This window comes from Solea solea, chromosome 2 (assembly GCF_958295425.1).
Source record: "Solea solea chromosome 2, fSolSol10.1, whole genome shotgun sequence".
Lineage (NCBI taxonomy): Eukaryota > Metazoa > Chordata > Actinopteri > Pleuronectiformes > Soleidae > Solea > Solea solea.
This window is the reverse complement of record NC_081135.1, coordinates 35,434,184-35,460,560: the sequence shown is the minus strand read 5'-3', so window position 1 is coordinate 35,460,560 and position 26,377 is coordinate 35,434,184. Positions and strand designations below refer to the sequence as shown.

The 26,377-nt window shown below is 41.9% G+C and overlaps 4 protein-coding genes across 4 annotated transcripts; all 4 read right to left on the bottom strand.

Annotated features, from left to right (window-relative positions):
* Nucleotides 1–5,358: 5,358 nt before the first annotated feature.
* LOC131474966 (trace amine-associated receptor 13c-like) lies at nucleotides 5,359–6,524 on the bottom strand. The gene is made up of 2 exons (XM_058652709.1): nucleotides 6,355–6,524; nucleotides 5,359–6,178 (listed from the first exon to the last, which is right to left on the bottom strand). Exons 1-2 carry the CDS (start codon nucleotides 6,522–6,524, stop codon nucleotides 5,359–5,361), a joined length of 990 nt encoding a protein of 329 aa, XP_058508692.1.
* A 4,021-nt stretch (nucleotides 6,525–10,545) lies between these two features.
* Nucleotides 10,546–11,711, bottom strand: LOC131455549 (trace amine-associated receptor 13c-like). The gene is made up of 2 exons (XM_058623248.1): nucleotides 11,542–11,711; nucleotides 10,546–11,362 (listed from the first exon to the last, which is right to left on the bottom strand). The coding sequence occupies exons 1-2, from the start codon at nucleotides 11,709–11,711 to the stop codon at nucleotides 10,546–10,548; spliced, it is 987 nt and encodes a 328-aa protein (XP_058479231.1).
* A 3,766-nt stretch (nucleotides 11,712–15,477) lies between these two features.
* LOC131474959 (trace amine-associated receptor 13c-like) lies at nucleotides 15,478–16,667 on the bottom strand. Its single transcript, XM_058652696.1, has 2 exons — nucleotides 16,498–16,667; nucleotides 15,478–16,297 (listed from the first exon to the last, which is right to left on the bottom strand). Exons 1-2 carry the CDS (start codon nucleotides 16,665–16,667, stop codon nucleotides 15,478–15,480), a joined length of 990 nt encoding a protein of 329 aa, XP_058508679.1.
* Nucleotides 16,668–24,426: 7,759 nt separating this feature from the next.
* Nucleotides 24,427–25,614, bottom strand: LOC131455574 (trace amine-associated receptor 13c-like). Its single transcript, XM_058623295.1, has 2 exons — nucleotides 25,445–25,614; nucleotides 24,427–25,246 (listed from the first exon to the last, which is right to left on the bottom strand). The coding sequence occupies exons 1-2, from the start codon at nucleotides 25,612–25,614 to the stop codon at nucleotides 24,427–24,429; spliced, it is 990 nt and encodes a 329-aa protein (XP_058479278.1).
* Between the last annotated feature and the right edge of the window lie 763 nt (nucleotides 25,615–26,377).

Here is a 26,377-nt window from a genome sequence, read left to right as displayed (position 1 = left end):
CCTTCTTGCTGTGAGGCAACAATGCTTGCCACTGCAGGAACGTGTGACACTTGTCATTAATATCGATCATTTTGGTGATGCAAACATAACTTTTCCACTTTGGGGGGGAAATAATTCACTGCTACTTAAAGTTTTTCTGATCAGTCTGAAAAACATTTAATGACAGAACACTGGACTTGGAGAACTTAATAAAAGGGATATTTCAGGTTTTTTGAGTTGTAGTTGTGTGAGGTTTTGACACATTATCACTGACTTTGCTGCTTTGCCACTTCCTCACAAACAACGCTGCCAACCAGGACATAAAGAAATATACATTTTAGACAATGGTTTACTTATCTACACCCTTTTAAGTCTGTTATATAGGAGTAATATGTTCATGCCAGTTTATTCAAATGTTCTAAAAAAAAAAATACTACATAATCATTTAAATCCATATTTTTTTCACCATGAAACAAACATGTTACTAAAAAAATGTTTCCCGTCAACCATCAACAGTTATAGACATTTAGACATTTATACTCTCAGGGCTCCATGCCCATTTTTGTTGTACTTATCAAATTCTGTAGTCAGTGGCATTTGAATTGGAATGATGTAACTGAAAGTTGGTCTTATCATAGAATCATACAACATGTGTATGTAAAGCACAAGCATGTCTTGAATAAACCTGATGTTACAGAACATTATCACAGCAGATATAGAGAATCAGTGTTGTGTTATTGTTCAAATGTAAGAGCAGGTCACACTAAAAACTCCTTTAACAATATTTTTTCCTGATAATTTTGTTATTTTTAAACTACAAATATGTTTCTGGATGTGTTGAGACTTAATGAATAATGGTTAATTGTTAATAATGGCTTTTGCACATTACTATATATTAGAAAAATGGGTTCAAATTATAAAAGCACATAAATGTGTTCAGATGTCTTAATATATGACCATACACTTATAAATACTGTAATGAAACTATAACATGTTAGAATTAGGGACAGTTAACAATATTTAACAGTTTTATTTTTATTGTTTGTTACTCCTGTGCTTTCAATCTTCTTCTCGAATGCAATTCATTTTTTTTTTTTATTCTTGCAGTGTTTAGGCTGCTCATGTATGTGCATAAACATCCCCTACAAAGCATTTAATAATCATTTTAATTAATAATTATTTGTGTTATTGCTCGTCACTCATGTACTTTGTGTAATTAATACACTCCACTGATGTACTGGTGACATCAGTGCCAGTGGCTTTGATTTTAGGAAGAATTTACTTCACGTGTTGTGGCCTTTTTTTTTTTTTTCTATTTCAAAGTATTAAAACACATAAAGATCTTAGCATCCAGTAAACAGAAATGCCACGCACACCGGAACATATCCAACACAGACAAACAGAGAGTTTAACTCTGGTCAGAGTGACTCTGGTGGTGTAAAACATGGGGTTACAAATCGCTATATAGCGGTCGACTGATATGAGCACCATGCTTCCCACTGAAACGCTGACAACGAGGGCAGCGAGAAAATAATGCACGACGCACATGATGTCGCCCAAGAACCAGCAGCCTTGGTTTTGGAGGAGAACAAGTGGCATCTGCAGGAGACCCACGAGGAAGTCAGCGAAAGCCAGAGAGAGGAGGAGGAGGTTGGTGGTGGTGTGGAGCTGCCTGAAATCAGAGAAAATCAACACAGACAACACTGATGTTCTATGTACAACCCACAATATATAATACTAGGAGAACTACAAAAGCAGATAAGTGCATCTATAGCTACAGTATAGCAAATCTTGGTTGCATGAGAGACCTAAATTTAACTGTATGCAAGAACCACATGGAGAAATTGTGACTCTACTTGAAGTGTGAGATAGAGATGATGACCAGCAGGTTTAGGATCACGGTGAGTATCGTGATGCAGGACAGCACAGTGTAAGTGAGCATGGTCTCCATGTAAGGAGCCGTCGTCCTCCTACAGGAGGTGTTGATGTGGGGAAAGCAGAGTTCATCTTCCTCCGGAGCCACCATGCTCAAAGAGAGACAGAGAGAGAGCGAGCAGATGCTGCCGAGAGCTCTGACAGCTTTCTGATCCAACATCTTCATCATACAGTTAATTTATCTCTTTCCTTCCTCATCTTACATATGGAAATTCCACCTCATCATAAGGCCAGTCTAAAAAAAAAAGTCCCCTACTACGCCTGAATGTGCAACCTCAATTCTAAAACAGATGAGATGCAGTGGTGTGCAGAGACATTTGGAAGGGCAGGTGCAAAAATGAAAAGGGCACCTAGTTTGCACTGGTGGGGTAGGCGTTACTAGTACGCTTAAGGCAGGCATGTCCAAAATTCAGCCTGGGGCCAAAGGCAGCCCAGCACTGGGGACTGAATTGGAATTGAACATCAACATATTATTGCTTAATTAAGCAAGTTCAAGTTGCGTTTTGTGGAATGTTTGTCAACTTTTTAAGTGCTGTGTCTTTGAAGATATGCAAGAAAGCCTTGGTAGGTTATTGAGGTATACAGGGACATCATTTACAGCCCTCATTTCATCAAAGGACACCCCTTGGGACACTGTCATATGGTGGATTTTGTCTCTGGAATTTGGTGCAAGAGAGCGGGCTGTTGGTCACAAAAATGAAAAATGTCAGTCAGCTGTGGAACAGACATGCCTGTAAAAAAAAAACTTCCAATCATATTGAAGGCCCAAACAAATGAATTGGATTGTAATGCATCAATCCAACTGCCATCTAATCCAACCCCCTATGGGCGTACCCCTCTTCGTGCACTAATCGTGCATGTAACAAGACAGTTGCAGCAACATTATGGCAGAAAAGTTGCCAACAATCGGCATTGGTTGCAAATGAAAGTTTTTTTTGGGAAACCTACTGCCAAGAAAAAGGTTGATTCAGAGAGATCCAAGACCAGAATGAACATTGGTGCTGCATTTGAACAGTGATAAACTCGTTGTGAATTCCTGTGCTCTGGAGGCCTAGCTTTGAAGGGAAACTCAGAAAAAAAGGGGCTAGGACTTATGAATTCAAAATGTAGCCTGCTTGAACAGTTTTTCCAGTATGTCCAACCCTATCTTTAAGCGTGTTCAAGTTGTGTTTTGTCAAAGTTTGTCACCTTTTAAAGTGCTGTGTCTTTGAAGATATGCAAGAGAGAGTTGGTATGTTATTGAAGTATACAGGGACATCATTTACAGCCCTCATTTCCTCTAGGGACACCTTTTGGGACACTGTCATATAGGGGATTTTGTCTATGGAATTCAGTGCAGGAGAGTGGGCCATTTGACACTGACAATCTTAAGGTTCTAGCCAGAAAATACTGTCAGGAGTACCTGTGGAGAATGGACGTGCCCTTGGGAAGCATGCAAACTCCACACAGAAAAGCTCTCAGTTGAACTGGGATTCAAACCTATAACCCTCTTTCTGTGAGGCAACAATGCTATCCAACGTCCTTACGTTGTCTTTCAAAAGTGACTCATATGTGAAATCTCCAGTTACACTGGTTAACACTTGGGTTGGGTAAGCTACTGACCTAAAAATTGTTACGCCAAAATGGAAGCAAAAGTTATTTTGAGATTTTGAATTACAATTCCACACTCCAAAGGCCTAAAAGATATGACACCTCGGCATGAGTCGACGTCCTTGAAGGGACTCAGTTCAAAAGGGATTATGTGATCATAGGTCATGCCCATGTTTCTTCATGTCATTCCCTACAGTCACGTTTTTAAGGACGTACGAGTTGCATTAGTGGGAATATCTGATCTGTCCACTTAAGGTCGTGGTTACTTCAGCGCACATGCCGCATGCGCCAAATTGTGAGTCGCATATCACGGACCCTTGTATGCTCGCACGTCAGGGTCTTGTAGTATCTCACTTCACCAACGGGTGGCGGTACAAGCCTGGACGCAGGGAATAGGACGCATTCATACCAAAGAAGAGAGCAATGCTATAGCTCCCTCGGACATGTCTGGTTCGAGTCTCTCAGCTAAAAACCAGTCGGGCAGGGGAGTCGGGGTGTCAGCTGGTTCAAGGGTCGCCAGGTCGAGGCTCAAATAACTTTTGGCGACTACTTTTTACATTGTCAAAATGTTCTCTCTGCTTGGTGAACAGGGCTTAATATTCAAACGACCGGTGGGGCGGATATTCAGTTTGCCCATGCGCTGTCCACGCTCACCCAACGCGCTCTTTGCACATCCTCTACCACTTTATCCTCCACATGAGGGTCTTGGGGAAGCTGTGCCAATCTCATCTGAAATAGGGTGAAAGGTGGGGTACACCCTGGACAGATTGCCAGTCCATCACAGGGATACATTGAGACTAACAATAATTTACTCTCACACCTACGGTCAATTTAGAGTGTCCAATTTACCTAATCCCCAAATCTGCATGTTTTTGGACTGTGGGAGGAAACTAGAGAACCAGGGGAAAACCCATGCACACATGTGGAGAAAATGCAAACTCCAATCAGAAAGACCCTCTGTGGAATGCAGGATCTGAAACGGCACCCTTCTTGCAGTGAGGCAACAATGCTTCCCACTGCAGCAACCTGTGACCCTTGTCATTAATATCACAACTTTTCCACTTTGGGGGGGAAATAATTCACTGCTACTTAAAGTTTTTCTGATCAGTCTCACAAACATTTAATGACAGAACACAGGACTTGGGCAACTTAATTAAAGGGAAATTTCAGGTTTTTTGAGTTGTAGATATATGGGGTTTTGACATATTAAACATTGTGTTTTTTTTAAACTTAATACTCCTTAAAATACTCCTGTATTTTTTGGATGTGGGGAGACTTAATTATACTGTATGGTTATTACAGTACTGCTAAAACAACAAACAATGGTTAATAATGGCTTTTGCAAAGTACTGTATATGTGAAAAATGGTTTAAAAGTAAAAAAAGCAATGCACAAAAATATTTTCAGATGTCTTAATATATGTCCATACACACCTATAAATACTATAATGTAACTGTAATATGTTAGAATTAGAATTAGGGGCAGTTAACAGTATATAACAGTTTTATTTTTAAAGTATGTTACTCCTGTGCTTTCAGACTTCTTTGCTTGTGGCTCTAATGCAATTCATCTTTTTTTTTCTTGCAGTGTTTGGTAATGTATGTCCATACACATCCCCTATAAAGAATTTAATAACAATAATGTTAATTCATAAGTATTTGTGTCATTACTCATCACTCATGTAATTTGTGTAATTACTACACTTTAGTGGCTTTGACTTTAGGAAGAAAGGACCAAACCTTTTGTGGTCATTTTGTAAATCTTTGCATCCAGTAAACAGATATTCTTGACACAATCAACAGAAGGCTTTCACACATTTAAATTTAATATTTTCTTCACAGATTATCTCTCCTTCTACATCACACTGACTTGACTAGAGCCAGGCAGCAGAATCTGTAGAGTAAAAATGTGTTTAATGGTTTTTCTGAACCATGGGTAGAAAAAGACATAAATCACAGGGTTAAAGGTCGAGTTTAAGTAGATTAACCAAAGCTCAATGCCTGAAGATGATGCCCCGACCAAGTTAGTCTCAGCTGCAACAGCAAAACAATAATATGGACATGAGCAAAGAAGAAACACTATCATTACAATACCGAGAGTCCTGGCTGCTTTAATCTCAGATTTCATTGCTTTTACAGTCTGGGAACGCTCCACTGTGACGACTGCCACGTGAGAGCGCATGGCCCGAGCCTGAGACACAGCCACCACGAACACTCTCAAATACAGAACTGCTATGATTAAAATGGGGGCTAAAAATGTGGCAATAAGATCAACAAGTCCTTCAGCGAAACCGACCACAACTACACAATTTCCATAGCAGGAGTTATACATGTCAGGATGTTTTAAGACATCCCTCAATATCCAACTGCCGTGTACACCGGAAAATATCCAACACAGACAAACAGAGAGTTTAACTCTGGTCAGAGTGACTCTGGTGGTGTAAAACATGGGGTCACAAATTGCTATATAGCGGTCAACTGATATGAGCACCATGCTTCCCACTGAAACACTGACAACGAGGAAAGCGAAAAAGTAATGCACGACACACATGACGTCGCCCAAGAACCAGCAGCCTTGGTTGTGGAGGAGAAGAAGTGGCATCTGCAGGAGACCCACGAGGAAGTCAGCGACAGCCAGAGAGAGGAGGAGGAGGTTTGTGGTGGTGTGGAGCTGCCTGAAATCAGAGAAAATCAACACTGACAACAATGATGTTCTATGTACAACAAACAATAATAAGTGCATGTACCGCTGCAGTAGCAAATCTTATTTAAAGGATTTTTTAAACATGGTTACATGAGAGACCTAAATTTAATCATATGCTGCATCCATCTGTAGAAATTGTGACTCTACTTGAAATGTGAGATAGAGATGATGACCAGCAGGTTTAGGATCACAGTGAGTATCGTGATGCAGGTCAGCACAGTGTAAGTGAGCATGGTCTCCACGTAAGGACCCGTTGAACTCCTGCAGGAGGTGTTGATGTGGGGAAAGCAGAGTTCAGCTTCCCCAGGAGCCTCCATGTTCAGAGAGCGAGAAAAAGAGAGAGAGAGAGAGAGAGAGAGGAGATGCTGTCGAGAGCCCTGACAGCTTTCTGATCCAACGTCTTCATCATACAGTTAATTTATCTCTTTCCATCCTCAGCTTACAAATGCAAATTCCACCTCATCATCAGGCCAGACTAAAAAAACAGTCCCCTGCTATGCCTGAATGTGTAACCTCAATTCTAAAACAGATAATGCAGAGACATGGGAAACTTCTGCGCACCGGTGGGGCAGGCGTTACTAGTATGCTTAAGGCAGGCATGTCAAAAATGCAACCTGGGGCCAAAGACAGCCCGAACTTGGGACTGAATTGATTGAACATCCACATATTATTGCTAATTTAATCAATTTCAAGTTGCGTTTCGTCACAATGTTTGTCACCTTTTAATTTGCTGTGTCTTTGAAGATATGCAAGAAAGCGTTGGTATGTTATTGAGGTATACATAGGACTGTACCAGGGTGCTGGGTGTTACGTGCCAGTGTGCTGTGTAAGACATCCTTTTTCCTGTGTTTGCTGTGTGCTTTGGGTACCCCCAGGGTATGTCCAAGTTGCCAATCCATCGCAGGGCCAACATACACAACCGACCAGAATTTGTTTTGCTTTCGGGAGGAAGCTGAAGTACCTGAATCTACACGCACTTATGGAGAACACGCAAACTCCACAACAAAAGGCCTTTGGTCAACCTGGGATTCAGTGACCTCCTTGCTGTGAGGCAACAACATGCTTACATTGTCTTTCAAAAGGGACCCAGTTGGTTAACCCACACCCCAAAGGCTTAAAAGATGTGACAACTCGGTGTGAGTCCACTTCCTTGAAGGGACACTGGTCAAAAGGGATTATGTAACCATGGGTCATGCCCTTGTGTGTTTATGTCATTCACTACAGTCACGTTTTTAAGGAGGTACGAGTTGCATTGGTGGGAATATCTGACCTGTCTGCTTAAGGCCCTGATATACTTCAGCACACATGCTGCACACGGTCCTGTAGTATTTCACTTCACCATCAGGTGGCGGAAGTCTGGACACAGGGAATAGGACGCATTCCTATCAAGAATAAGAGAACAATGCCAAAGCTCCCTCAGACACGTCTGGTTCCAGCAGCTCACAGCTGAAAGGCCCATTGGGCAGGGGAGTTGGGGTGTCAGCCGGCAACTACTTCTACTGTTGTTGAAATGTTTTTTTCTGCTTGGTGAGCCCTACGCGCTCTTTGTGCACAGTTCCAAAATCTGGGCTGCGCACGCAGCCTGTGCATTGCGTGTTTTGCGTGTTGATGACACACTTCATGTCTGGAACTCACTCCCTCTGGCTATTTGCCAGGCACAAACTCTTACTTTACTTACTTACCTATGCCCTTTGCCCCTGTCGGAGCATCGGCCACCGATGATAGTCCTCCATTGCACACGTCTCTGGGCCTTCCTTCTTAGTTCTTGCCAGTTGTCCCTTCTCCAGCTGTTTCTAGGGGGTCTTAGAGAGCCCGCTGTGCTTCCCGTGCCAACATCAAAGCGACTCCCTCTGAGTAATGTGCTCCCTCCTCTGTGTGTCCTGGGTACAGTAAGATCTCTCCCGTTGCTAGCCTAAGCTGTCCTGCCTGTAACCATATTGTTTCACTCAGCCCAAGTAGAGATGTTGTAGTTCCTCATTTCCTTTGCTACCTGTGCTGTCCTCCCTGTTTCGTACATTGTTGTTGTTCTAACATTCCATGTATCTATCCTAATAGTTGTCTTGTGTGTCAGAAGGGGAGTCGGCCTTGCAGCTTCCTTCTGACTTTCACTGCCTTGCGTCTTAGCCTCCTGTGTGGAGGCCCTTCCTCTCCCAGGACGGGTTTTTCTCGGATTATCATCTGTGCTTCTGTAATTGAATGTTTTTTCCGGGTAGGGTAGTTGGCCCTACGCCAACCCTTTTTACCTCGGGGGAGAGGTAGCCCACATTTTGTCTGGCCCCTTCCCCTTGACCTGTCCAGAATGGGTGCCCCTGCCAAGAGTGCTTTGCACTCCCACTGGCATAGTTCTTGGGGTCATTGAGACACGCAAGCCCTCATGCCACAACAAGGCGTGGACTTTGTGAGAGGGGTGGACCTTGTGAGAGGCACAAACTCTGGATGTTGTTTAAATCACTGTTGAAGCACACTTGTTCTGGCAGGTTTTGCCACCTGATTATTTATTTGTAAGTGTTTGTGTTAGATCTGTCTTTTTTCAGTTTTTCTACTTGTACACAACCTTGGGCTTCGTGAAAGATCTATCTAAATCTAAGTTATTATTATCATCATTATTATTATTATTATTATTATTATTATTAGTATTAGTATTAATAATAATAATAATAATAATAATAATAATAAGAAGAATAACAACATATTAATAATAATATTATGTGCACCGTGCCCATCGGGTCCACACTGTGCTGTGCCTTTAGACAGGTAGACCACACCTATCTAAATATCATGAAAATAGCCTTTTTTATATTTGTTGCATCGCATGGTTCACACCTATGAATGGACAGACCCAGTATCCTGCATGGCTCCATTTTTGCAAACCCACACCCACAAATCTTCTTGTGGGTCTTGGACCTAAATACAACCTAGACTGATGAGTTCCCAATGAAGCATCCACGGATAGATATACTGAAGCAGAACCAAACAAAGTGAAGCAACATTCACTTATTGTGCTCCTCACCTGTGGAACAAACTTCCTGAATACCTGAGGTCTGCTCACACTATCAGCTCATTTAAAGAGAACATTATTGCTTACTGCAGCTTTTTTTGAAATTCTCAAACACTCCTCTTAGTTATTAATTTGTTCTTGTCTTTGAAACACACTTTTATTGGAAAATAACACTTTTATCAAGGATGATTTTAATTTAATTATCCCACAGACATGGAATATGATGTATTTATTTCAAATATGCAGTTTAACCGTTCACTGTTCCTAGGAGGCTCCGTTATTCCAGTGTTGTTGTTTTTGAACTGCATTTATATAAACAAAATATTATAAATCAATAACGCGTAACTGCTGTGAATATATAATGATGGGGTCGTGGGTGTGGTAACGTTTCTTATTTCTTATAGAGGTCATTTTTTGAGAGGGGACAAACAACTAAAAAGTAAATAAAAGAGGTGATCAGCAACACACACACAAACTTATTTTTATATCTTAGTGAGGACATATCATAAGATAATGCATTCCCTGGCCTCTTACTCTAACCATCACAAGTAAAAGGACCTAACCCTACTCTAAACCCAATTCTAACCCTAACCCTAAAACCAGCTCTGAACCCTAAAAAAAGCTCCTTAAAGTTAAGGGGCCCCAGACAAAATTTTGCCACAAAGATAGGTTTTTTGTGGACCTCACAAAGATATAAATACAAGCATGCACACACAGAATAGAGCAGTCTCCTATTTGTTCTTTTTCCCCGCAGTAAAAATGGCATTTATATCCATTTTATGAGCAAAACTGGTTCAAAATCAAAAAACAATGCAAACTAAATCAATACCACTCTATAACTGTACGAGGATCAGGGACAGTTAACAATATATACTTATTTTATTATTACACCTGTGCTTTCAGTCTTTTGAATTACTGGTGACTCTAATTACTTCATTTTATTTAGTAAAAGTATTCTTTTTTGAGAAGCAGACAATGGTGGTGACTGGGGAGAATATTTCCAATGGTTTAGTGATAAAAATTTAATTTTCTTATAACCAAAAAGCATCTCCATTAATCTCTTTTTTTCCACAGTATGAGGTTCTGTCAGAGATTTCTTCCTGTTAAAAAGGGCACTGATGCCTAGTGCTTGATCATTGTGTGAATTGTTGGTTTTCTCTGCTCTCGATCATCATGTTGTCTATGTACAGTCCCTTGGGATAATGTATGTTGTGATTTGGTGCTGCACAAATAACATTGAATTAAATATAATAAAAGATTGAAACACATTTTTATAGAAGTATTTCGGACATTTGAACAAATTCAGTGTCAGTCTATCACATTCTGCACCATCTCTCTCTCTATAGTACACTGGCATCATGGGAGCCAGGCTGCAGTATCCGAAGTGAAACAATATATTTAATGGTTTTTCTGAACCACAGGTAGAAAAAGACATAAATTATAGGGTTAAGACTAGAGTTTATGTACATTAACCAAATCTCAATGCCTGAAGTTGGTCCCCCGATCAAGTTACTTTCAGCTGCAACAGCAAAACTATAATATGGACACGAGCAGAGAAGAAACACAATAATTACAATACCGAGAGTCCTGGCTGCTTTAATCTCAGATTTCTTAGCTTTTACAGTCTGGGAACGATCCACTGTGACGACTGCCACGTGAGAGCGCATGGCTCGAGCCTGAGACACAGCCACCACAAACACTCTGGAATAGAGAATTGCAATAATTAAAACTGGGCCTAAAAAGGTGGCAATAAGATCAACAAGTCCTTCAGCAAAAGTGACAACAAATGTGCACTCTCCGTAGCAGGACTGAAACATGTCAGGCTGTTTTAACAAATCCCTCAACATCCAAATGCTGTGTACAGCAGAAAATTTCCAACACAGACAAACACAGAGTTTAACTCTGGTCAGAGTGACTCTGGTGGTGTAAAACATGGGGTCACATATTGCAATATAGCGGTCAATCGCTATGAGCACCATGCATCCCACTGAAACACTGACAAGGAGGAAACTTAAAAAGATATTTAGAGCACACATTCGGTCGCCAAGGAGCCAGCAGCCTTGATAGTGGAGATGAAGTGGCATCTCCAGGAGCCCCATGAGGAAGTCAGAGACAGCCAGAGAGAGAAGGAGGAGGTTGGTGGTGGTGTGGAGCTGCCTGAAATCAGAGAAAATCAACACTGAAACCATTCATGTTGTATGTAGAAATTGTGTTACAAGCAGTTGTAATAATAATATTACGGAGGACTAGAAGAGCAACAAGGTACATTTACAGCCACATATGCCATAAAAAAGTGATGCTGCCTATGTAGCCATGTGAAAAAGTTTAGACTCTGCCTGAAGTGGGAGATAGAGATGATGACCAGCAGGTTAAGAATCACAGTGAGCACAATGATGCAGGACAGCACACTGTACATGAGTGTGGTCTCCATGTAAGGACGCCTCATCCTCCTGCACGAGGTGTTGATGTGGGGAAAACAGAGTTCAGGTTCCTCCAGAGCCTCCATGTTCAGAGAGAGAGAGGAGACGCTGCTGTGCTCTGACAGCTTCTGATCCAAGGTCTTCATCATACAGCTGATTTATATTGTGTTGATTTATGTTGCAACTCATGAGACCAGAGCAAAACAAAAGTCCCCTGGTACTCCTGAATGTTCAACCTCAATTCCTAAAGAATAAAAAAAAAAATTTAGAAAGTACAAACTTTTTTAAGAAATGTTGGGACAAAAATACAGTAAAAACTAAAATCAAGATTTTGGTTTTGATTACACTTCAATCATTTAACAGTTGGTGTGGTGGTTAGCACTATTGTTTTTGCAGCAAGAAGACCCAGGTTTGTGTCGGGGGTTGTTTCTCTATATGTGTGGCTCTGTGATAGACTTGCGAACAGTCCAGGGTGTACCCCCCCCAACTGGTAGACGATGGATCAGATCATCCATGTTCGGGGCATGCAGTACACATGCTGGTTTTTGAACCTCATACTCAAGACAGACATTATCTTACAAAGTTTGGAACCAAGTGGTTTGGCGCCAAAGACTAAAGGCCCTGGTATACTTCCATGTATGCCACATTGCGTGTGGCATTGCGTGTCAATTATCGCAGGACCTGGTATACTCGTGCGTCAGGGTCCTCTAGTATCTGGCTTCACCGTCGAGTGGGGTTACAAATCTTGAAGCAGGGAATAGGACGCATTACTACCAAAGAAGGAGAGAACAATGGGACAGCTCCCTCGGACATGTCTGTTTCGAGCGGCTCACATCTGAAAGAACCGTCGGGCAGGGGAGTCGGGTGTCAGCCAGTTCAAGGGTCACCCTGTCGAGGCTCGGGTGACTATCCTTGGCGACGAGTTCTGTTGGGGAAATTTTTTTTCTGCTTGGTGAGCGGGGCTTAATACTCCACATACCGGTGGGGCGGGAGATAGAGATGATGACCATCAGGTTAAGAATCACAGCGAGCACAATGACGCAGGACAGCACAGTGTAAGTGAGCATGGTCTCCACGTAAGGACCCGTCGTCCTCCTACAGGAGGTGTTTATGTGGGGAAAGCAGAGTTCAGCTTCCTCCGGAGCCTCCATGTTCAGAGAGAGAGAGAGAGAGAGGTGCTGCCTAGAGCTCTGACAGCTTTCTGATCCAACGTCTTCATCATGCAGTTCATTTATCTCTTTCCTTCCTTGTCTTACATATGCAAATTCCACCTGATCATAAGGCCAGAGTAAAAAAAGAGTTCCCTGCTACGCCTGAATGTGCAACCTCAATTCTAACACAGATTAGATGCAGTGACGTGCAGGGATTTCCGGACGGCTTTGAGTAGGTTCTGGTCAATGATCCGGCGACTCAGGAGTGGTATGCACTACACTATCAACACTGTGTATAGTGTAGATGGGGTGCTGCTGACCTCAACACGGGGCATTGTGAGTCAGAAATATTTCAAAGACCTCCTCAATCCTACTGACATGCCTTTCAATGAGGAAGCAGGGTCTGGGGACTCTGGGGTGGGCTCTCCCATCTATGGGGCTGAGGTTACCGAGGTGGTTAAAAAGCTCCTCTGTAGCAGGGCCCCAGGGGTGGATGAGATCACCCGGAGTTTCTTAAGGCTCGGAATGTTGTAGGACGTTCTTGGTTGACACGCCTGTGCAACATTGTGTGGCCAGGGGGTGGTGGTTGCCCTCTTTAAGAAGGGGGACTGAAGGGTGTGTTCCCACTACAGCTGTATCACTCTCCTCAGCCTCCTGTGTAAGATCTATATAGGTGTCCTGGAGAGGAGGGTCCTTAGGACAATCGAACCACAGATTCAGGAGGAGAAATGTGGTTTCTGTCCTGGTCGCGGAATGGTGGGCCAGCTCTACACTTGGTTGGGCATGGGAGTTCGCCCAACCAGTCTACATGTTCTTTGTGGACTTGGAGCAAGCGTTCCATCATGTACCTTGGGGAGTGCTTCGGGTACCGGAACCCTTAATAAGGGCCACTCGGTCCATGTATGACCGGTGTCAAAGCTTGGTCCACATTGCCGGCAGTAAGTCTGATCCATTTCCAGTGGGCAGTGGACTCCACCAGGGCCACCCTTCGTCATAACCTTTATTTCTAGATGCAGCCAGGGCATTGAGGGAGTCTGGTTTGGTGAGCTCGGGACTGAGTTTCTACTTTTTGCAGATGATCCTCTTTGCTATATCGGGCCATGATCTTCAACTCTCACTGGAGCAGTTCGCAGTTGGTGCGAAGCAACTGGGATGACAATCGGCACCTCAAATCAGAGACCATGGTCCTAAACCAGAAAACGGTGTACAAGTGGTAGAAATGGGTTTCCTCCACATGGTGTCTGGGCTCTCCCTTAGAGATATAGTAGGGTGAGAAGCTCTGTCATCTGGATTTTTGTGACAATGCATACAGAAAAGGCTGTGTAACAGCATAAACAAATGCATTTGACATGTATGTACTCATATATGACAGACTGAAAACTTTGCCACTCCCTCTCACAAACATGGCTGCCAATCAGGACATAAAGAAAAATACATTTTAACAAATCTTTACTTATCTACACGCTTTTCAGTCTGTTATATATGAGTAATATGTTCATGCATTAATTTTCTTGCTGTTACACTGCCTCTTCTGTATATAATTTTGTTCAGGTGTACTAAAAAAATACTGCATAATCATTTAAATCCATAATTTTCTCACCATGACACAAACGTGTTACAAAAATAACGAGTTTCCCATCAACCATGAACTGTTACCGACATTTAAAGTCTCAGGGGTCCATGTTCGTTTTCTTGTACTCAAATTTTTTAGCCAGTGACCTTTGGATTTGAATTATGATTGAAAGCTGGACTCAAGTATTGATGAGTCTTGAATAAACTGCCAAGCACAAGCTGGTCTTGAATAAACCTGATGTAAAGAGAAATTCAGGGTTGTGATTTGTTCAAATGTAAGGGCAGGTCAGTCTAAATACTTGACATTTTAATCCTTTTTTACATACATGTTTCCTGTATTTTCTGGATATCTGAATGTGTTTCAATAATGTGATTGAGACATAATTATACTGTATGGTCATTAAAGCATCGCTAAAACAACTAATGGTGGCTAAGGCTTTTGTACAGTACTGTGTATGAGCAAAATGGGTTCAAATTCAAAAAGCAATGCACAGAACTGTATTCAGATTTCTTAATGTATATTCATACACATAAATTACATTACATTACATGTCATTTAGCAGACACTTTTATCCAAAGCGACTTACAATGGAATTGAGTACAATCAACCAGGGGTGGAGGCGAACTTGCGAACATTGTGACCATGATGTCTTTCACACACAGGGTACTGGTCTTAACTGGTCTTAACCACTGAGCCACTCCACCCCCACATAAACACTGTAATATAACTATGTAATGTTAGAATCAAGGGCAGTTAACAATATATAACAGTTTTATTTTTATTGTATGTAACTCCTGTGCTTTCAGTCTTCTTTTCTTGTTGCTCTAATGGAATTCATCATTTTTTTTATTCTTGCAGTGTTTGGGCTGCTAATGTAGGTCCATACACATCCTCTATAAAGCATTTACTAATAATGTTTTATTCATAATTATTTGTGTTGTTGCTCATCACACATGTACTTTGTGTAATTACTGCACTTCAGTGGCTTTGACTTTAGGAAGAAATTACCAAACCTTTTGTGGTCATTTTGTAAATTGTTGCATCCAGTAAACAGACATGCTTGACACAATCAACAGAAGGCTTTCACATATTTGAATTTAATATTTTCTTCACAGTCTCTCTCTCCTTCTACATCACACTCACTTCACGGGAGCCAGGCTGCAGAATCTGAAGAGTAAAAATGTGTTTAATAGATTTTCTGGCCCACAGGTAGAAAAAGACATAAATACCAGGGTTAAAGGTCGAGTTTAAGTAGGCTAACCAAATCATAATTAACGAATATGATGCCCCAATCATGGTAGTCTCAGCTGCAACAGTAAAACAATAATATGGACATACGCAGAGAAGAAAAACTACCAATACAATACCAAGAGTCCTGGCTGCTTTAATCTCAGATTTCATTGCTTTTACAGTCTGGGAACGCTCCACTGTGACGACTGCGACGTGAGAGCGCATGGCCCGAGCCTGAGACACAGCCACCACAAACACTCTCAAATACAGAACTGATATGACTAAAATGGGGCCTAAAAACGTGGCAATAATATCAACAAGTCCTTCAGCGAAACCGACCACAACTACACAACTTCCATAGCAGGTGATATACATGTCAGGCTGTTTTAAAACATCCCTAAATAATACACTGCCATGCACACCAGAAAATATCCAACACAGACAAACACAGAGTTTAACTCTGGTCAGAGTGACTCTGGTGGTGTAAAACATGGGGTTACAAATTGCTATATAGCGGTCGACTGATATGAGCACCATGCTTCCCACTGAAACGCTGAAAACGAGGGCAGCGAGAAAATAATGCACGACACACATGACGTCGCCCAAGAACCAGCAGCCTTGGTTTTGGAGGAGAAGAAGTGGCATCTGCAGGAGACCCACAAGGAAGTCAGCGACAGCCAGAGAGAGGAGGAGGAGGTTGGTGGTGGTGTGGAGCTGCCTGAAATCAGAGAAAATCAACACTGACAACACTGATGTTCTATGTACAACCTACAACATATAATACTAGGAGAACTACAAGAGCAGATAAGTGCATTCATAGCTATAGTAAAAAATCTTTAAGGATTTTTCAAACATGGTTGCATGAGAGACCTAAATTTAATCATATACTGGAACCATGTGGAGAAATTGTGACTCAACTTGAAGTGTGAGATAGAGATGATGACCAGCAGGTTTAGGATCACGGTGAGTATCGTGATGCAGGACAGCACAGTGTAAGTGAGCATGGTCTCCACGTAAGGACCCGTCCTCCACCTGCAGGAGGTGTTGATGTGGGGAAAGCAGAGTGCAGCTTCCTCTGGAGCCTCCATGTTCAGAGAGAGTGAGAGAGAAAGGAGATGCTGTCAAGAGCTCTGACCAATGTCTTCATCATACAGTTAATTTATCTTTTTCCTTCCTCATCTTACATATGCAAATTGCAACCTCAATTCTAAAACAGATGAAATGCAGTGGCGTGGAGAGATATTTTGGAAAGGCCGGGGCAAAAATGAGAAGGGCACCTAGTGCGCACCGATGGGGCAGGCAGGCCAGTCATTGGGGACTGAACTGAAACATCAACATATTATTGCTTAATTAAGCAAGTTCAACTTACATTTTGTCGCAATTTTCATCACTCTTGAAAGTACTGTGTCTTTGAAGATATGCAAGTAAGCCTTGGTATGTTATTGAAGTATACAGGGACATCATTTACAGCCCTCATTTCATGGGACACTGTCAAATAAGGGATTTTGTCTATGGAATTTGATGCAGGAGAGTTGGCCGTTTGACACTGACAATCTTCAGGTTCTAGCCAGAAAATACTGTCTGAAGTACCTGGGGAGAATGGACGTGCACTTGTAAAGTCCAAACAGAAAGGCTCTCCGTCTAACATCGAACCGCCTTGCTCTGACGCAACAATGCTATGCAACTTTATTTACACTGGGTGAGATAAGGTACTGACCTCCAAATTTGTAGGCCAAAATTGAAGTAAAAGTTATTTTGAGATTTTAAATTCCACTTCCTTGAAGGGACACAGGTCAAAAGGAATTATGTTATCATGCCCATGTGTGTTTATGTCATTCACTACAGTCACGTTTTTCAGGATGTACAAGTCACATTGGTGGGAATATCTGATCTGTCTACTTAAGGCCTTGGTATACTTCTGCACACATGCCGTGTGTGCTCAAGCTCGCTTTGCATATCGCGGACCCTGGTATACTCGCACATCAGGGTCCTGTAAAATCTCACTTCACCATCCTGTGGTTGTACATGTATGGATGCAGGGAATGGGACACATTCCTAGCAAAGAAGAAGAGACAGATGCTACAGGTCCCTCGAACATGTCTGGTTCAGGCGTCTCAAAGCTGAAAAGTCCTTAGGCAGGGGTGTCAGCCGGTTCGAGGGTCGGATGACTATCCAAGCGACTGCCTCTTTTGTTGTCCAAATTTTATTTTTGCTTGATGAGCAGGGCTTAATACTCCACCTACCGGTGTGGTGGGCATTTTGTTCGCCCATGCATTGTCCACGTGCACCCAAAATGCTCTTTGCACATCCTCTTCCACTTTATCCTCCACATGAGGGTCATGGGGGGAGCTGTGCCAATCTCAGCTGACATAGGGTGAAAGGTGAGGTACACCCTGGACAGACTGCCAGTACATCAGAGGGACACATAGAGACAAACAACCATTCACTCTCACACCTATGGTCAATTTAGAGTGTCCAATTTACCTAATCCCCAAATCTGCATGTTTTTGGACTGTGGGAGAAAACTAGAGAACCTGGGGAAAACCCATGCACACATGGGGAGAACATGCAAACTCCACACAGAAAGACCCTCTGTGGAATGCAGGATCTGAATTGGTGCCCTTCTTGCTGTGAGGCAACAATTCTTGCCACTGCAGCAATGTGAGATCCTTGTGTGACGGCCCAGAGCCTGTTACTTGTGTACTGGTGTTCTGCTCCTTTACCTGCAGTCTCAGCCTGAGCTGATTGAGTAACTGGGAGCACCTGGCCAGGCCTCCCAGCCTATTTAACCCCGCCTCCCCAGAGACCAGTGTGGAATCCCTTCACCAGATTGATTTTTTTGTTTATCTGTTCCTTTGTTAGACACTGACAACATGCACTACACATGCTTCATAACATTCATACACCCTCATACATCACTGATTCTGACTTACACACCTCATTGTTTTTTTGTTTGCACATTTATTTAATAAATGTTACTTTTGTTTATGCAAAGTTGGTTGTGCATCTCCCACTTTTGTTGTGGCCTTTGAGCTGATCGTAACACCTTGTCATTTAATGACAGAACACTGGACTTGGATAACTTAATAAAAGGGATATTGCCACTTCCTCTCACAAACAACATGGCTGCCAACCAGGACGTGAAGAAAAACACATTTCAGACAAAGGTTTACTTATCGACACTCTTTTAAGTCCGTTATATATGGGTAATATATTCATGTAATTTTGTTCTGGTGTTCTAAGTGAATAGTGCATAATCATTTAAATCCATCATTTTTTGACCATGAAACAAACAAGTTACTAAAGTAAATGGTTTCCCAGATATGGGAACAATTGTTTACTGTTATGGGCATTTAAAGTCTCAGGGCTCCATGGCCATTTTTGTTGTACTTATCAAATTCTGTAGTCAGTGGCATTTGGCTTGGAATGATGTGACTGAAAGTTGGTCTCATGTATTAACAATCATAGAATCATACAACCTGTGTATGTAAGGAACAAGTATGCCTTGAATAAACCTGATGTAACAGACCTTTTTACAGCAGATATAGAGAATCAGGTTTGTGTTATTGTTCAAATGTAAGGGCAGGTAACACTAAATACTCCTTTTAATAATATTTTTTTCTGAAAATGTCATGTTTAAACTACATACATGTTTCCTGTATTTTCTGGATGTGTTGAGAATGAATTATGCTGTATGGTTAATACAACATTGCTAAAACGACAAACAATGGTTAATAATGGCTTTTGCACAGTACTGTATATGAGCATAATGGGTTCAAATTGAAAAAGCAATGCACAGAAATGTGTTCAGATTACTTAATATATGTCCATACACACATATAAATACTATAATGTAACTGTAATATGTTAGAATTAGGGACAGTTAACAATATAACAGTTTTATTTTTATTGCATATACTCCTGTGCTTTCAGTCTTCTTTGCTCATGGCTCTAATGCAATTTATTATTTTTTTATTCTTGCAGTGTTTAGGCTGGTAATGTATGTCCATACACATCCCCTATAAAGCATTGAATAATCATTTTAATTCATTATTATTTGTGTTATTGCTCATCACTCATGTATAATTACTACACTGCACTGAACTACTGGTGACATCAGTGCCAGTGGCTTTGATTTTAGGAAGAATTTACCTAACGTTTTGTGGCCTTTTTTTCTTTCTTTTTTAAATTCACAGGATTAAAATTCACAAAGATCTTTTCATCCAGTAAACAGAAATGCTTGACATAATCAAAAGAAGGCTTTTACACATTTTAATTTAATATTTTCTTCAGAGTCTCTCTCTCCTTCTACATCACACTCACTTCACGGGAGCCAGGCTGCAGAATCTGAAGAGTAAAAATGTGTTTAATAGTTTTTCTGGCCCATGGGTAGAAAAAGACATAAATACCAGGGTTAAAGGTCGAGTTTAAGTAGGCTAACCAAATCATAATTAATGAATATGACGCCCCAAGCGAGGCAGTCTCTGCTGCAGCAGCAAAACAATAATATGGACATGTGCAGAGAAGAAAAACTACGAATACAATACCGAGAGTCCTGGCTGCTTTAATCTCAGATTTCATTGCTTTTACAGTCTGGGAACGCTCCACTGTGACGACTGCCACATGAGAGCGCATGGCCCGAGCCTGAGAAACAGCCACCACAAACACTCTCAAATACAAAACTGCTATTGTTAAAATGGGGCCTAAAAACGTGGCAATCATAGAAACAAGTCCTTCAGCAAAACCGACCACAACTACACAACTTCCATAGCAGGTGATATACATGTCAGGCTGTTTTAAGACATCCCTGAAAAACCAACTGCTATGCACACCGGAAAATATCCAACACAGACAAATACAGAGTTTAACTCTGGTCAGAGTGACTCTGGTGGTGTAAAACATGGGGTTACAAATTGCTATATAGCGGTCGACTGATATGAGCACCATGCTTCCCACTGAAACGCTGAAAACGAGGGCAGCCAAGAAATAATGCACGACACAAATGACGTCGCCCAAGAACCAGCAGCCTTGGTTTTGGAGGAGAAGAAGTGGCATCTGCAGGAGACCCACAAGGAAGTCAGCGACAGCCAGAGAGAGGAGGAGGAGGTTGGTGGTGGTGTGGAGCTGCCTGAAATCAGAGAAAATCAACACTGACAACACTGATGTTCTATGTACAACCAACAATATATAATACAAGGAGAACTACAAGAGCAGATAAGTGCATTTATAGCTATAGTAGCAAATCTTTAAGGATTTTTCAAACATGGTTGCATGAGAGACCTAAATTTAATCATATACTGGAAGCATGTGGAGAAATTGTGACTCAACTTGAAGTGTGAGATAGAGATGATGACCAGCAGGTTTAGGATCACGGTGAGTATCGTGATGCAGGACAGCACAGTGTAAGTGAGCATGGTCTCCACGTAAGGACCCGTCCTCCTCCTGCAGGAGGTGTTGATGTGGGGAAAGCAGAGTGCAGCTTCCTCCGGAGCCTCCATGTTCAGAGAGAGAGAGGAGATGCTGCCGAGAGCTCTGACAGCTTTCTGATCCAACTTCTTCATCATACAGTTCATTTATCTCTTTCCTTCCTCATCTTACATATGCAAATTCCAACCTCAATTCTAACACAGATGAAATGCAGTGGTGCGCAGAGATATTTTGGAAAGGCATGGGCAAAAATGAAAATGGCACCTAGTGCGCACCGATGGGGCAGGCCTTACTAGTACACTTAAGGCATGTCCAAAATGCAATCTTTGGCCAAAGGCAGCCAGACACTGGGGACTGAATTGATACAACAAATGTTACATTTCAAATGACATTTTGTCGCATTTTCGTCACTCTTGAAAGTACTGCGTCTTTGAAGATATGCAAGTAAGCCTTGGTATGTTATTGAGGTATACAGGGCCATCATTTACAGCCCTCATTTCATCTAAGATCACCTTTTGGGACACTGTCATATAGGGGATTTTGTCTATGGAATTTGGTGAAGGAGAGTGGGCCGTTTGACACTGACAATCTTCAAGTTCTAGCCAGAAAATACTGTCTGAAGCACATTGGGAGAATGGACGTGCACTTGGGGATAGCATGTAAACTCCACACAGAAAGGCTCTCCGTCTAATGTCTAACTGTCTTGCTCTGACGCAACAATGCTATGCAACTTCATTTACACTGCTTAACACTTGGGTGGGATAAGCTACTGACCTAAAAAAGGCCAAAATTGAAGCAAAAGTTATTTTGAGATTTTAAATTCCTATTCCATGCTCCAAAGGCTTAAAAGACATGATACCTCGGTGTGAGTCCACTTCCTTGAAGGGACACAGGTCAAAAGGAATTATGTGATCGTGGGTCATGCCCATGTGTGTTTATGTCATTCACTACAGTCACTTTTTCAGGACGTACAAGTCGCATTGTTGGGAACATCTGATCTGTCTACTTAAGGCCTTGGTATACTTTTGCACACATGCCGTGTGCGCTCAAGCGCGCTTCACATATCGGGGACCCTGGTATACTCGCACATCAGGGTCCTGTAGTATCTCACTTCACCATCCTGTGGTTGTACATGTCTGGATGCAGGGAATGGGACACATTCCTACCAAAGAAGAAGAGAGCGATGCTACAGGTCCCTCGAACACATCTGGTTCAGGCGTCTCAAAGCTGAAAAGTCCGTTAGGCAGGGGAGTCGGGGTGTCAGCCGGTTCGAGGGTCACCAGGTGGAGGCTTGGATGACTATCCAAGCGACTACCTCTTCTGTTGTCCAAATTCTTTTTTCTGCTTGATGAGCAGGGCTTAATACTCCACCTACCAGTGGGGCGGATGTTCAGTTCGCACATGCGCTGTCCATGTGCGCTCAACATGCTCTTTGCACATCCTCTACTGCTTTATCCTCCACATGAGGGTCATGGGGGGAGCTGTGCCAATCTCAGCTGACATAGGGTGAAAGGTGGGGTACACCCTGGACAGACTGCCAGTCAATCAGAGGGACACATAGAGACAAACAACCATTCACTCTCACACCTATGTCAATTACAGTGTCCAATTTACCTAATCCCCAAATCTGCATGTTTTTGGACTGTGGGAGAAAACTAGAGAACCTGGGGAAAACCCATGCACACATGGGGAGAACATGCAAACTCCACACAGAAAGACCCTCTGTGGAATGCAGGATCTGAATTGGTGCCCTTCTTGCTGTGAGGCAACAATGCTTGCCACTGCAGCAATGTGAGATCCTTGTGTGACAGCCCAGAGCCTGTTACTTGTATACTGGTGTTCTGCTCCTTTACCTGCAGTCTCAGGCTGAGCTGATTGAGTAACTGGGAGCACCTGGCCAGGCCTCCCAGCCTATTTAACCCCACCTCCCCAGAGACCAGCGTGGAATCCCTTCACCTGCACCAGATTGATTTTTTTGTTTATCTGTTCCTTTGTTAGACACTGACAACATGCACTACACATGCTTCATAACATTCATACACCCTCATACACCACTGATTTTGACTTACACACCTCATTGTTTCTTTGTTTGCACATTTATTTAATAAATGTTACTTTTGTTTATACTAAGTTGGTTGTGCATCTCCCACTTTTGTTGTGGCCTTTGAGCTGATCGTAACACCTTGTCATTTAATGACAGAACACTGGACTTGGATAACTTAATAAAAGGGATATTGCCACTTCCTCTCACAAACAACATGGCTGCCAACCAGGACGTGAAGAAAAACACATTTCAGACAAAGGTTTACTTATCGACACTCTTTTAAGTCCGTTATATACGGGTAATATATTCAAGTAATTTTGTTCTGGTGTTCAAAGTAAATAGTGCATAATCATTTAAATCCATCATTTTTTGACCATGAAACAAACAAGTTACTAAAAAAAAATTGTTTACTGTTATGGGCATTTAAGGTCCCAGGGCTCCATGGCCATTTTTGTTGTACTTATCAAATTCTGTAGTCAGTGGCATTTGGCTTGAAATGATGTGACTGAAAGTTGGTCTCATGTATTAACGATCATAGAATCATACTACCTGTGTATGTAAAGCACAAGTATTCCTTGAAAAAACTTGATGTAACAGACCTTTTTACAGCAGATATAGAGAATCAGGGTTGTGTTATTGTTCAAATGTAAGGGTAGGTCACACTAAATACTCCTTTTAATAATATTTTTTTCTGAAAATGTCATTTTTAAACTACATACATGTTTCCTGTATTTTCTGGATGTGTTGAGAATTAATTATGCTGTATGGTTAATACAACATTGCTAAAACAACAAACAATGGTTAATAATGGCTTTTGCACAGTACTGTATATGAGCATAATGGGTTCAAATTGAAAAAGCAACGCACAGAAATATGTTCAGATTTCTTAGTATATGTCCATACACACATATAAATACTATAATGTAACTGTAATATGTTAGAATTAGGGACAGTTACAATATAACAGTTTTATTTTTATTGCATATACTCCTGTGCTTTCAGTCTTCTTTGCTCATGGCTCTAATGCAATTTATTATTTTTTTATTCTTGCAGTGTTTAGGCTGGTAATGTATGTCCATACACATCCCCTATAAAGCATTGAATAATCATTTTAATTCATAAGTATTTGTGTTATTGCTCATCATTCATGTATAATTACTACACTCCACTGAACTACTGGTGACATCAGTGCCAGTGGCTTTGATTTTAGGAAGAATTTACCTAACGTTTTGTGGCCTTTTTTTTCTTCCTTTTTTAAATTCACAGGATTAAAACACACAAAGATCTTTTCATCCAGTAAACAGAAATGCTTGACATAATCAACAGAAGGCTTTTACACATTTCAATTTAATATTTTCTTCAGAGTCTCTCTCCTTCTACATCACACTCACTTCACGGGAGCCAGGCTGCAGAATCTGAAGAGTCAAAATGTATTTAATGGTTTTTCTGGCCCAAGGGTAGAAAAAGACATAAATACCAGGGTTAAAGGTGGAGTTTAAGTAGACTAACCAAAGCATAATTAACGAATATGACGCCCCAATCATGGTAGTCTCAGCTGCAACAGCAAAACAATAATATGGACATACGCAGAGAAGAAAAACTACCAAGACAATACCGAGAGTCCTGGCTGCTTTAATCTCAGATTTCATTGCTTTTACAGCCTGGGAACGCTCCACTTTGACAACTGCGACGTGAGAGCGCATGGCCCGAGCCTGAGACACAGCCACCACAAACACTCTCAAATACAAAACTGCTATGATTAAAATGGGGCCTAAAAACGTGGCAATAATATCAACAAGTCCTTCAGCAAAACCAACCACAACTACACAACTTCCATAGCAGGTGATATACATGTCAGGTTGTTTTAAGACATCCCTGAATATCACACTGCCACGCACAGCGGAACATATCCAACACAGACAAATACAGAGTTTAACTCTGGTCAGAGTGACTCTGGTGGTGTAAAACATGGGGTTACAAATTGCTATATAGCGGTCGACTGATATGAGCACCATGCTTCCCACTGAAACGCTGAAAACGAGGGCAGCCAAGAAATAATGCACGACACACATGACGTCGCCCAAGAACCAGCAGCCTTGGTTTTGGAGGAGAAGAAGTGGCATCTGCAGGAGACCCACGAGGAAGTCAGCGACAGCCAGAGAGAGAAGGAGGAGGTTGGTGGTGGTGTGGAGCTGCCTGAAATCAGAGAAAATCAACACTGAAAACTGATGTTCTATGTACAACCAACAATATATAATACTAGGAGAACTACAAGAGCAGATAAGTGCATTTATAGCTATAGTAGAAAATCTTTAAGGATTTTTCAAACATGGTTGCATGAGAGACCTAAATTTAATCATATACTGGAAGCATGTGGAGAAATTGTGACTCAACTTGAAGTGTGAGATAGAGATGATGACCAGCAGGTTTAGGATCACTGTGAGTATCGTGATGCAGGACAGCACAGTGTAAGTGAGCATGGTCTCCACGTAAGGACCCGTCCTCCTCCTGCAGGAGGTGTTGATGTGGGGAAAGCAGAGTTCAGCTTCCTCTGGAGCCTCCATGTTCAGAGAGAGAGAGAGAGAGAGAAAGGAGATGCTGCCAAGAGCTCTGACAGCTTTCTGATCCAACTTCTTCACCATACAGTTCATTTATCTCTTTCCTTCCTCATCTTACATATGCAAATTCCAACCTCAATTCTAACACAGATGAAATGCAGTGGTGCGCAGAGATATTTTGGAAAGGCATGGGCAAAAATGAAAATGGCACCTAGTGCGCACCGATGGGGCAGGCCTTACTAGTACACTTGAAGGTGACATAGACCGGAAGCTCCAATTAATGCTGCGTTTGTGTGTGTATTTGCGTCATTACCTCGTTTATGAAACCCTAAAGTTTCAGAACAAACAGTTCAGCCACTGACGAGAAAATAGTGTTGTATTGTTTTCCTGGGCTCTGCGAAGCGGATCGACACTTCCTTAATTTGATGTCGTCATCAGAAATCCTCACCACCGTAGCGCCTCCCGGTGCGGGCACTAGTCCGGGCACATCCGGTTGCATACATTCAACCGCAGAAGAAGAAGAAGAACTAGTCTCGTTGTAGCTGCTGAGATGCAGAGCATCCACCGTGCCAGAGGGGGAGCTGTGTATCTGAGAGCTGGCCTATCTATTACGTCACTTCCAGGTACCTGGCCAATCACAGGACAGTAGGAAAGCTCTCGTTGGCTGGCCAATCACAGCAACTGTTTGGTCTGAAACAGCGCGGCTGACGAGAGCGTCAGTGAGGAGATATTTTGATCGGCTCGTTTGCAGCGATTAGGAGGTTTTTAA

Coding starts and splice junctions, on each gene's coding strand:
- LOC131474959 (XM_058652696.1), bottom strand. CDS start 16,667: ATGGAGGCTCCAGAGGAAGCTGCACTCTGCTTTCCCCACATCAACACC. Junction 16,298..16,497: donor ATCTCTATCTCACACTTCAA/GTTGAGTCACAA, acceptor CTCTGATTTCAG/GCAGCTCCACACCACCACCA.
- LOC131455549 (XM_058623248.1), bottom strand. CDS start 11,711: ATGGAGGCTCTGGAGGAACCTGAACTCTGTTTTCCCCACATCAACACC. Junction 11,363..11,541: donor ATCTCTATCTCCCACTTCAG/GCAGAGTCTAAA, acceptor CTCTGATTTCAG/GCAGCTCCACACCACCACCA.
- LOC131474966 (XM_058652709.1), bottom strand. CDS start 6,524: ATGGAGGCTCCTGGGGAAGCTGAACTCTGCTTTCCCCACATCAACACC. Junction 6,179..6,354: donor ATCTCTATCTCACATTTCAA/GTAGAGTCACAA, acceptor CTCTGATTTCAG/GCAGCTCCACACCACCACAA.
- LOC131455574 (XM_058623295.1), bottom strand. CDS start 25,614: ATGGAGGCTCCAGAGGAAGCTGAACTCTGCTTTCCCCACATCAACACC. Junction 25,247..25,444: donor ATCTCTATCTCACACTTCAA/GTTGAGTCACAA, acceptor CTCTGATTTCAG/GCAGCTCCACACCACCACCA.